Source organism: Taeniopygia guttata, chromosome 3, assembly GCF_048771995.1.
Source record: "Taeniopygia guttata chromosome 3, bTaeGut7.mat, whole genome shotgun sequence".
NCBI lineage: Eukaryota > Metazoa > Chordata > Aves > Passeriformes > Estrildidae > Taeniopygia > Taeniopygia guttata.
Genome location: NC_133027.1, coordinates 98152037 through 98164639, shown reverse-complemented (window position 1 = coordinate 98164639; position 12603 = coordinate 98152037). Strand labels below are relative to the sequence as shown.

Genomic DNA, 12603 nt, shown 5'->3' with positions numbered 1-12603 from the left:
GCAGGACCAGGGCAGTGATTGTCCTGCTGTGCTCAGCACTGGCGAGGTCACACCTCGAGTGCTGTGTCCAGCTCTGGGCCCCTCACTGCTAGAAGAAAAAGGAGGTGCTGGAGAGAGTCCAGAGAACAGGAATGGAGCTGGGGAAGGGTCTGGAGCATGAGTCTGATGAGGAGCAAGCAGCTGAGGGAGCTGGGGTTGTTCAGCCCAGAGAAAAGAAGGCTTAGTGGAGACCTTATCACTCTACAGCTCCCTGAAAGGAGCTGATAGCCAGGGAGGAGCTGGTCTCTTCTCCCAGGTAACAAGTGACACAAGGAGAGGAAATAGCCTCAAACTGTACCAGGGAGGGTAAGGTTGGACACCAGGAAGAATTTCTTCACTTGAAGGTTGGTTAAGCATTTGAACAGGCTGCCCAGAGAGGTGGTGGAGTCACCATCCCTGGAAATGTTCAAGAGACAACTGGATATAGAACTTAGTGCCATGGTCTAGTTGGCATGGCGGTGTTCGGTCAAAGGTTGGGCTCAACGATCTTGTCAAGGTTTCCACTGTAAAAATGGATGAAGCTTTTTTTGTCCTATAATAGCTGTCCAAACAACATTTAGATATCTGTTCTTGTGTGTCTCATGATGTCTCCACAAAGACAAACCTCAGAAAAAGTTCTCTGCTTCACTTTGTTTCCGTATCCAGACTATTTTCTTATGCCTCCTTGACTAGCAGAGAGGATGATAATTTGATGATAAGAATAAAACACCATGTACTATATTGTCCGACTCAGAGAGAAGTTCACTTTTCAGCTTAACAAGAACATTTGGGCACTAAGTACTTGCCTCTTACTACAGGCACTCTCCTTTGATTTCAGGACAATCTTCCTTGCCTTTCTAACTTACTCTACACATCATCATCTCAAAAGCCAAGGAAGAATCCAGGTTCAGGAAACATGAGAGGAGCTGCCCACTCTAGCACAGCCCCAACTTCAGTACCAACAGGACAACCCTGTCCTTCACCACAACCACTTGGTGCTCTTTAAAAGGGTGTGGGACTAAGGCCAGCTATAAATTCAACAGTTTTACCTAAACCTTTATTTTACTTCTCTTTCACTGTAGACTTCACAATTAAAATACATTCCTAGAAGATCTCTTTCCATGATGAATTGTTGATTTTATTTTGTTATCATTTATGAAGCAAATTTATTTCTCCTTTATTTCTAAGGAGAAAAAAGAAATTCTGGACCCTTTTTCAGACTTAGAAGTATCAGAAACATTACATCTCTGTCAGAAGCAAGTAAATATTAAGAGACAACTCAAGTATCTCATAGCATTAAACAAACATCTATCTCACCAAAGACTTCTTTTAACAGATGTAAGCCTGAGATAACAGCAGAGGAAGAGAGAAATATAAGCCCTTATCATCTGAATCTTTTATAATCTTGTTGAAGCATCTCAAAAATAATTATGTCTAAGCAAAAATGTTGGCTTAGACATAATTATTTTTCATTACTCAAAATTCTGTCAGGGATTCATGTATTTTATGCCTCTGGATGGCTCCCAGTATCTAATTAGTACCATGAAGCCAGGAGATAGTCCAGAGCCCTTTCCCATTTAAGCCATGAGACATTAGTAATATTTTAGGTCTTATTTGTTGACATATGCTCCAGTTCCAATGGAGCATGGCAAGTTTGGGAGATTTGAACTTTCAAGATCAGAAAAACGTAGAAAAGGCAAAAAAAAGTTACAATGAGCCACATGCACAAACCCCTTTTCCACAGGCTTGAAAGGACAGTCAAAATTATCTTCTCCTTCTTCCCAGACACTTTCTTTAGAGCATTTCACACCAGGTAACTCCCACTACTGCTAACACACTCCTTCCCATCCACACTCAATGCAATTAGTAGCACTGAAGGTGTCATCTGAAAAAGGAAGCTTTATTTTGCCGCTCCAATGCCTTTGGGGTTAAACAAATTATTTTGAACCTGTCACAGAATTACCAATACTTGGTACATCAAAACCCCCCAAAAGGCTGCTGGGATCCTACTGTGGGGTGGAGGAGGAAAATTAAAAAACTCTCTCACACCCCTCAGACTCATCTGAGTCACAGAATGGCTGCACAGACACAGAAACATCTGCATGTTCAAGTTCCCTTTTGCTTTTCACTCAGCTTTGCACGTGTGAGCCCTGCAGGGGAGTTATCACACAGCCAGTCTGATGAAGAAACCAATGAAATGGTAATGCAGGAACTCTCTGGGACAGGATCATGTCTGCCAGGTCTCCATGTGCTACCTTCTCAGGAGCAGAAAATGTCCAGTAATTCACCAGCTGCCAGCCTGACCTACCTGAGCCACACCACACCTCAGCCAGGTGGCACTCGGTCTCCCCGGGCTCCTTGCAGAGCTCCACCACATCTCTGCAGGTTGTCTCAGGGGTGACAGGCACCTCCGTGAAGTGCTGCTCGTTGTTACTGAGGTACACGGTCAGAAACATCTGCAGAACACAAAGGCAAAGCACAGAGTTATTACTTTCCAACAGAAAGCCACGCTGCACCTTGGAGTCACACTATCAACTACAGTGGGTACAATTTTCTTAACAACCCCCAATTTCTTTAAGGTATAAGCAAGAGAGGTGCTGCAGAAGTAATCCCCTGCTCAACTAAATTACATTCCTGGAGGATTACTCAGTTTTAAATCTGGACGTGGTGCTCCTTCCTCCTCTCTTCAGGTGATGTGTCAGAACTCCTCCCACATTACTGTGTGTGTATATATCCTGCAATCATTTGACACAGCAGGAGAAACAGTCAACTAGAGTTCAGCAGGAGCGAAAAACAATGGTAATTACATCTGGTATAAAAAAAGACAAGACCTTACTAGATAGGCAGTGAAGTGGAAACACAATTTGCATTTCTGTTAAGTATTTAATCAAAATGTTCCTAAAAACACAAGTCAACTTGCTGTGCTCTTAGTGTCAGCCTGAATACAAGGTCACCCCCCAAACCCCATTCCCAGGAAACCAAGGATATCTTACTTCCTTTTCACAGCTAGAGAAGGATCCTTGATCTTTGGTTTTTCTGTTTATACACACCACACAGATGTTCTTGCTCATGTCTTTCCTGCCACAACTACTAAATGAGCACTCTAAAGACTTAGTTGCCATATTTGATAGAAAATGTTGATTATTGCCTCTGAGCACCATCTCACTACATGCTATTAATATTAAATTGATATCAAAGTTTAGCTGCTAGCTAAAAATTAACGTCAATTCTCTTGAGACCAATTCTCAACTTCAGTCTCAATTGGCTGTTAGTCACACAGCCTCCTGAAACACAAAAATCAGTCAAATATCTCCAGAAAGCAATTATTCCACTAAGCATTTCAAGCAACAGCAACCTATACAATTCAGGATTTTTCATACAGATGGAAAAGGTGTTTTCTCAAGAAAAGACACAAATGCTTCCCTTTCCTCATTTCTAATGGGTGAAGGGGGTATAAATCCTTAGAAACCACAGTTCAAAAGGTCAAAGAGGAGGAAAAGGAGGCCAAATCAAACAAGGGGGGAGAGGTATAAATACCCTTCTAAATAGATTTAAATAGTAATTTCTAAAAATAACAAAATCATTACCACATGCACTATTTCTGTGATTTTGTGTAAATACTATGGAATTAGAATTTTTTAAGCCTTTGCAAAGAGAAATTCAGCCCCATCTGTTTCACAGCTTTAGGAATCCATTGTTAGGGAGTCTCAGGGAATACAGCTGTGCACATGCACATTCCTGATGTCTCCAAAGCCTTTCCAGGGCTCTTTTGAGTGCCAAGATCCCCTTCAACCCAGTATGAGAGGCTGCTTTTACTCTTTTAAAACCTTTGACAGAAACACTCCAGACTCTGCACATCCTGTTACACAGACTGTAAGTATTCGGCCCACTTGTGGCAGTATAAACACTTGCAAACAGTGTTTTTTGGGCCCTGGCACTATACCAAGAACACATAATTTCTGACCACTGGTTTTGCCCAGCTCCCCAAGACAAGGGTTTCTGATAAATTCTTGACACCTTCTACAAATATTCACAGAGAGGAAAAAGCCTGCTGAACACAAGCTCAAAATTGCCTGATGGCTACATTGCCCCATCCATTTCCTTGAGACATTATGGGAGGGGAAAAAAACCCAAGAAATCAACAAGAAAACCAAACAAAAAAGCCAAACTTGGAACTTGGAAACTAGGAGAGAAAATGTGGAGGCAGGGAAGATCAGTTTACCACACACTTATTATATAGTGAAGATGAACACAAGGAGGTAGTGACCTAAATTAAGAGACAAAACTTTCCAAGCAGGAACTCTGGCACTTGGCTTTAATCTTTTGTCACAGAACACGCTACCTTTCAGATGCAGTGTCTCTGACTCCCCTAGAGGAGCTTGACAGTGAAGGATGTCAGGTGCAGCCAGGTAAGAATATCTTTTAATCACAATTACTGGAGCAGAAGAGTATAAATAAAAAAAAAGTTTCCAAATAGATTTACAGCAGGGTTACGTAGGTGTTACGCATCAACCTTTCACATTTAATGCTGTACAACCTTGTCTTCAGAACAGGAATGCCATTCAGAAATGGCACAAGCTGTCCGTCTGCAGTAACATTTGTTAATTTAAAAGATGAGCTCACAGATGGGAATTAAGAGAAAATTATACAAACCATGGCATTATACACAAAGCAGACCTAATTTGACCCTAGCTCGGCTGTTCACTCTTCAGTGTGCCTGTCTATACCCAGTTGTTAATCCTTAGGATTTAGCAATACAGACAACTACACAGGAAGGATCACGAGTTGCCATTTCTATCCACAATGCTCTGGATAATTACTAATACATTAAGCCAAGAGCACTCAAGCCTGCTGTGTGGGGGCCATTTCTGGGACTTCAGAGTGTCTGCATCACCTCTAGCCCACATACTCCAGGAACTAAGGAAAGGAAAAGCAACCAAACTGCAAGTTCCCTAAAAATCATAAAGTCCTTAGAGTCTAAAGCAACTAAAATGTTATGATACTGATGTTATCTCATCCTGCTTCCCTTCAGCTCCAGGGGCAATGCTGAGATGATCAAGTTCTCTAAGCAGCTGGGCTCCTCTTGAACCAAATGGTGTCACATTTGTCACCACCACTGTCTGCTCACCTGCATGGCCTCCTGGGGTATCCCCCTGCTCACCTGGACACACTGGAGCCTAGGGCAAGCTGACCAGAGAGTATCAATCACAGAGCTGCCTCTTCCCAGAGAGTAAGAAAGGTGAAGAAACCAATGTGAACCAAACACCTGCTGCGGCTTCTTGGCTCTGATCATCACCCTTGGTGGCCGCTGTGGCTGGCACCACCTGGAACTGGGATATCCAGGACTCACTCATGCTTCCCTTGGGAAAGGTTCAACTGTGACATTCATTAACCACCCTACCAGTTAGTTTGTATCACTGTTTTATGCTGTGTGGCAACAAGAAACAAAGGAAATGAGTACTCTCATGACACTTTGTTCAGAAGCTGGAAGCCTTTCTTCCACCTAGAGCACAAAACAGTTTCTTGCTCCTCCCTGAACCTGAAGATGTTAAGAGAGTTGTATACAAACATCCAACAATTTCAGAGGGGAAAAAAATCCCAACATACACAAAATTCAGTTTTAAACTATGCATAAATGAAGGACTTGATTTAAAAAAACAAAAGTAAGACAAATTTCAGTCAGACCTTATTTTTTCAAAGATGAAAGCAATTACTGAAACATCTGACAATTCTACATAGCCTTGGATGAGGGGTTTTTCCTCTAGACTTTCAAAAACTGAGCTTTATGAATGCCCAGCAAACAGACCAAGCATTTCTTCAACAGGACTCAGATCCCTAAATTAAGATCTAAATGAAAATATTTCCCTTCCTTTTCCCAGCCCAAAACCATGCTCACTATAGGTACTGAACAGCTGTAAAATATAAAAGCACTGCAGTACTTTGGCATACCTGGGAGGAACCAGGGGTGTTGTGTATCTACTGAAGCAGTTCCTTTTCAAATCACATCAGATTCCAGCTGACTCTGCTCCAGCTTAGAAAATAGAAGTTTGCAGTTATGGAGCCACCAAATGAGGCAGTTCGATCGGCTGCACCAAGGACATCAGGGGGAAGACCAAGGTCACACGAGCTAAAGCAAGGGAGTGTTTTTGCAAGGAATGACTGCAGTGTTTGACTTACAAACAACTGGATGGAAAAGCAGAGTACTGAACATAAAAGACCTCATGTCTCAAAAAAGCCTGCCACTTAAGTCACAAATATTAAAAAAAACTCACATTGGTGTGGAGTACAACTTTGACTACCCTCAGCATGAAATATATCACTTTGCTTCAACTCATACTATTTATGAATGAACTCCAACGACAGCCACTAAGACAGGACTGTAACACACCCAGGAACAGGAAGGGAGCATAGTAAGAAAAGCAACCAAACAGGAGGACAGAAGAGGCCATCAATCAAAGCAAATCACAGGCCATTTTATAATCCCCCATCTCCCTTCTGCACATCAAACAGCCTTACCTTTGCCTGCAAATCTGACCCATTCATTGCTGAGCTCATCAACGGGATCATTTCATACAATTACACCAATATTAAATACAAAAGATCTCAACATCTGCAAATATATTTTCAACTGAAAGTAAAGTATTTAAGAATGGCTAGATCTGTAAAAGCTAGGCTATGACCACACTCTATTTTGGCTCCTGCTTTGTTGCCACATAAAACAACAACAAAAAAAAATTAATTCCAAACCCAGAAGAAACTGCTTCCAAAAACTAACCTGTCTTATAATTGACATCCATCCAACAAGATATCATTCCACATCAAAGGCCCTGAATCACTCTTCTCCTTAGATCAGAAGGCCTCAATTATTGATTAAAATGGGGGGAATAGAAATGCAATTTACTTTTCAGCTTTGATGGTGTTTCTGCAAGGATCAGACTTCTCTTACTCCTTAGTTATTACAAAGCTGATGTCACACATCTTTGGAATTAAAAGGATGCTAAATTGGACACTTTCTAATTCATACACTAATAGCATTCAAATATGCAGAAGAACACTCTTATATGGGGCATGATGTAAATTAAAATACACTTAATTAGTTTTTGAAACTACCTGAGTTAAAATGGACACATTTCCCCACTTCCCACATTTCTAGGGAAAGATCTAATTCCGATCATAAAATGTCAGTAATGGGCAACAATCCGCAAAACTCAGTCCCTTATAAAATATAATCAAGAAGAGAATATATTAAAAAAATAACAGCTTAACTCTATTTTTCACTATTGTCCAAATTCCTAACTTTATGGAGGTTTCCTGCACAGCATGCACTATACAATACAAACCGTGGCATCTATTCACACAGTATTCTTCAGCTTCAAAGCACTTTATGACCAGGAAGTCATGACACAAGTAAGCAGTTTCCTACTTTACAGGCAGGGAAACTGAGGCACACAAGAAGGCAATAGCAGCACCAGTCCCATTATTTGATAGCCAAACAAGCATACTGCCTCTGGAAAATTTGATTAATTTTTTTACCTTGCACCAGAGCTAATAACATAATTCCGTACAACATTCTTTATTAGCTGCATTTCAGACTGAAACCTAATCCCTTCAAGCACTCATTACCTCTGTTGAAGGTTTTTATATTTCCATAACACAGCTAAGTAATGGTTTTAGCTTGCATAACAAATTTTCTCGGTTCTCATTTTTAAGGAGGCATTAAAAGTTGTTCTTTTAGGTCTTTTCAAACCTAAACAGTTTCTATGAATTTACATCTTGAACTAAAATGTAAATTTAGAAGCTAGTTTTAGTTAACTAAAAAACTAGCAATATAGAAATTTTAGAATTAATAGATTAACTATCACATTTCAAGTACAAGTGACAGAAGTGAGAAATATCTGCTTTCACCCACAGTATAAACTACTATGTCTTCCCTGATAAATATAAAACCCCTCTACACAAAGAGTTTTAAGTTTAAGTCTTGCATCTTACCTAGTGGGAGCAATGATGCTGCACCTTCCCAGATGGCTATAAAGAAATCAGTGGCTAAAACAGATATTTTTGCTGACTTGATGCAACTTTCTAAACAACAGAAGACAGCCTGCACAACAGCAATTTTCCTGTTCTGAGAAGCAGCAGTCAGAGCTGGTACACAGTTACAGTTCTCCATTCAGTGCAAAGTATACCACAACAATAGAGTAATTCAGTAATTCTGCATGAAGTTCCTTAGAACCTGAAAGCTGTCCTTCAATAGGCAACATCCGCATTTATTGTGCCTGAAGATTAAGGTAAGCAAAAGATTAAGGTAAGCAAAAGATAAGAATAGACTTACTAGAACACAAACACATGGGATGACTGCTCTCCCTGATCCTTTTCACATTCAGCAGTTCAGTAAGGGTTCAACAGAAATGCAGAGTAAAGTTTAGTACTTGCCTCCAGCCACACCCAAACGCACGGAGTTCAGCTCTTGCCATCTCGCCCTCCGCACACACTACTCCGTTTACTGTGCACTGGCTTTGGGCCATAAATACGAGAAAGGAAGTTATGATGCAAGGTAGGTGGAGTACAGTAGGAAGCACCACGGGATTGTTCAGATTATTCCCAGTCTATATAAAGCACAGCCCTTTTCCCTTTTCATTGTATCACAGCAGAAAACAAGACTGAGCCTTTACTCTCAATGGCATGGTAGTTTCTACTTCAAACAAAAAGCTTGTTATGCATTTGTAATTTATCTTTAGCAAAAATGTCAAATTTCCAGGAGTTAAAATACAACGTATATCTATGTGCCCTTTGAGGAAGGGATGGGGAAAATGAGCTGAAAGCACCAAAGAGAAAGCTTTCCTTTTTTTTTTTTTTTTCCTCCTCCCTCGTATCCTTACTGCAGAGAGAACAGAATGAAAGCCATCTGCTTATGGTATATGCTAGTTCAACTGGGCAAAGGCTGTAGCACAAATGCCACATTACATCTCTATCAGGTATCTGAATCATCATGATGGGAATCTGAAGAGCTGCAAGGGAAACAGCCTGAGTTCTGGCCAAGTATTGTTACTGTCTGAAATTAATGGATGTATGTTTGCTCTCATTCTACTTCATGGACTACAACCTCAACAACAGAACTCAGCACTGCAGCTCAGATTTACTAATGAGGAATATGCAATAACAATTTTCCTGCCAAATCTCATAGAAAATCATTATCTTAGATTAGCAATTTTGATTCTGTGAAGTCTATCAGGACCGGTAAACACAGGATTCCTGACCTGCATTCCCCCCTTCTTTCAGCAGAGCATTATGCACCCAGTCTTTAAGAGAGCTTTCCAAACAAAGACTTTTACTTTGAACCCAAGTTACATTTTCCAACTTGACATTTTTCTTCAGGCATTTCCATACACAAGAAAGCAAATGTCCTCCCACCAGCCAGACACCAGAAAGGTCTAGGCAAATAAAGCTCAGTATTTTGGATGAACACTCAGCACAGGAGCAACATAACTCCCCATTCCTTGGCTGAGCTACCACATATCACTCAAGGCAAGAAAATCTCAAACAAAGGTGGCTTTTAAAGGCATCCATATTTTTACACTCCAAGTATCTACTGCAACATCAGCATTTAGTAGGAAAAAAAAAAAATCTAAGCGTTTGTAGTGGGTTGACCTTGGCTGGATGCCAGGCACCCACCAGAGCCTCTCTATCGCTCCCCTCTGCAAATGAACGAGGGAGACAAAATATAATGGACTCATACATTCAGATAAGAAGCTGAAGATCACTCCTGAAATAACGTCACAGGCAAAACAGATTCAAATTAGAGATATTAACTAGATTTATGATTTCAAAATTCAGAGCAGGAAAATAAGAAGTATAAGACCTTTCTCCCACCTTTCCAGCTCTAGCTCTTCCACCCCAGCAGTGCAGGGTGATGGGAATAGGGACTGTGGTCAGTTCATCACATGTTGTTCCTGCTGCTGCTCAGGGAGAGGAGTCCTTCCCCTGCCCCAGTGAGGAGTCCCTCCCACAGGATAAAAATCTCCATGAACTTCTCCAGTGTTGAGTCCATGTGAGTCCAGCCCAGGGATAACAATTCTCCACAAACTGCTACAAGGTAGGTCACTCTTCCAGAGTTCAGTGCTTCAGAGGCACAGCCTGCTCTAGTGTGAGTCTCCCACAGAGTCTCACGCCCTACCAGGAAAGCTGCTCCAGCATGGGCTCCCTTCTCCACAGGTCTGACGGTCCCTTCCAGGAGCCTCTTCCACTATGGGCCTCCCAAGGTTCAGAGCCCATCCACAGCCTCCTCTAAGGCACCCCCCTGCTCTGATGTGGGTCTCCCCCTCTGCATCCCCATGGACCTCCAAGAGCTGCAGGGGCACACCTGCCCCACCACAGTCATGAATTCACCAGGGAATCTCACTCCCAGTGCCTGGAGCACCCTCCTCCTCCTCCCCCTCCTTCTGAGCTGACCTTGGTGTCTGCAGAGTTGTTCCTCTTCCATATTCTCACTCTGCTCTTCCCCAGCCATTATTACATCTGCACAGTATCTTTTTTTCCCCTTCTTCCTAAATATGTTATCCCAGAGGTGCTGCCACCATTTCTGACTGGCCCAGCCTTGGCCAGTGGAGGGTCCATCTTGGAGCTGGCTGGAATTGGCTCTGCTGGACATGGAGGAAGCTTCTGGCAGAAGCCACTCCCCACCAAAGCCTGGCTGTACAAACCCAATACAAGGATAAAAGCCAAACAAATTGGCCTGAAAGATATATAAAATACATTGGTTTTAGTGACACATGTAAGAAACCACAGCCTTTTACTGAACACCCACATTTGCCAACACCAATCCTCTACAGCTCGTTCTGCTCAGACCTGAATCCACTTGAATTTGCACCAATGTAGTTAAACAACTGCAGAAATCCAGAGTAAGCAAACTCTGCATATATTCTTCATATTACACCACACAGCAGCATGTTCACAGATCCCTGTCACTGCCATCTGTGTAGCTCCTCTCCTTCAACATATTCCCTTCCACCCCAAAATACTCTTTCCCTTTCTCCCCAGATCCTTCCTCATGGCTCCTTGCAGACACTGCTTTTGCACTGTTGGACATTTTACCATCAACTCCTGCAAGCTGACTGTCAGAAAAGCAAGCCCACACATGGTGTTTGGGCTTGTACTGTTGGTTTTCTACGTGCAGCTTGCACCTCCTCCTGGAGCCAGCAAAGGAGCATTGGATCTTTGGAGGTTTGCCCCTTCAGGCAGACTCTGCCTCTGCATTCAGGACCAAGTTACAAACATTTCACACACAAGCAGAATGAAATTAATGTTATTTTCAGGCAGATAAAAAATTATACCTTATAGTTCTTACAATAGATACATACTACAGAAAAGGGGAACAGTCCAACTCATACAACATAATCACAGGGGGTTCCAGCTGCTCCTCCTCCCATTCTTCAGTATCAAAACATGGGCTGTTCCCAACAATCCTAAAGCCAAGGAAACATCCAAGCACAATGAGTGGGGTTATGAACTCAAGCTTAAGCCTGAATCATCTCAATTTTCTGTACTTATGTCAAACCCAGAGGAAGTCTTTGTACAAAAGAAAAAAAAAAGTAGTTATAACTTTATAAAGGAAAATAAAAAAGAAAGTAGGCTACTCTTGCTGTAATAGAGCTTCCCCCCATTGGGAATAAGTGTTACGGTTGTCTTAGCCTCCTACATGGCCAGAGGCCAAAAAAGGCCCACAGTAAATGTTCTCTATTGGGACTTGGGGGAATTACACATCTCAAGACAGTCCTTCAAAATGCAGGTACTTTCTCACAATGAAAAGAAAATCCAGTGTTTTTCCTGGTAATAAAAAAAGATTTTGTACAGACAAGACTCTTCCTGGAGAAAAGCAAAAATAGATGTGCATCAGGGATAAAAGCATATTTAACACCACCTACACCTAAACAACACAGGCTATCACAGGATCTGGCACCTTTCCCACCCACACCACACCTCCCACTGCCTAAGACACCAACTCTTCCTGGGTTTAAAAACTCTCCTTTTCTGCTTTTCCAGCCATCACGTAATAATCTCACCAATAAAAAGATGATCAACATTCACACCATGAAGCAACTCCACCTCAGCCCACCAGAACACGCAAGGCAAAGTCACATTTATCATACAGCAAATGCCTACCCATACATCAAGCACATTTATTACTTAAATTCTATTTACTGATACCAGAGGGCTGTGCTGGTGGGAGCACCCATGGGGGAGGGCAGGGTATGGAAGCAGAAGAGAGGAATTTTCTTTTTTTGTGAGTCAATGTATCTAAAAGAGTATTAAAAAAAAAAAAAAAAGAACAAGCGAGCAGAAGATGTAACAGCAACACACAACAAATCATGTAGCAAGTCAGGAAAAAAAAAAAGCATAGAACACTCATTTACTCCAAACACAGCAACTTCACAGAGCTCTGTGCCAAACGCTTTTGAAAACACATTGTATTAGTCACTCCTCTAGGAAAACAGCTGTCAAAACCTGTGTCCTACCTCCATAAAACACTCCAAACCAAAACACCCATGACACACAGGTAGGTCAGAGGACACACCATTTCTGGCATCTGAA

General features: G+C 41.8%; 1 protein-coding gene across 1 annotated transcript in view; it reads right to left on the bottom strand.

The window, feature by feature from the left end:
- The window catches only part of TP53BP2 (tumor protein p53 binding protein 2), a 51261-nt gene that overhangs the window by 29142 nt on the left and 9516 nt on the right, over nt 1-12603 (bottom strand). The window contains exon 2 of the mRNA XM_030268984.4: nt 2327-2474. Coding sequence (XP_030124844.4) covers nt 2327-2474 — 148 coding nt within the window. The remainder of the gene's footprint in view (nt 1-2326; nt 2475-12603) is intronic.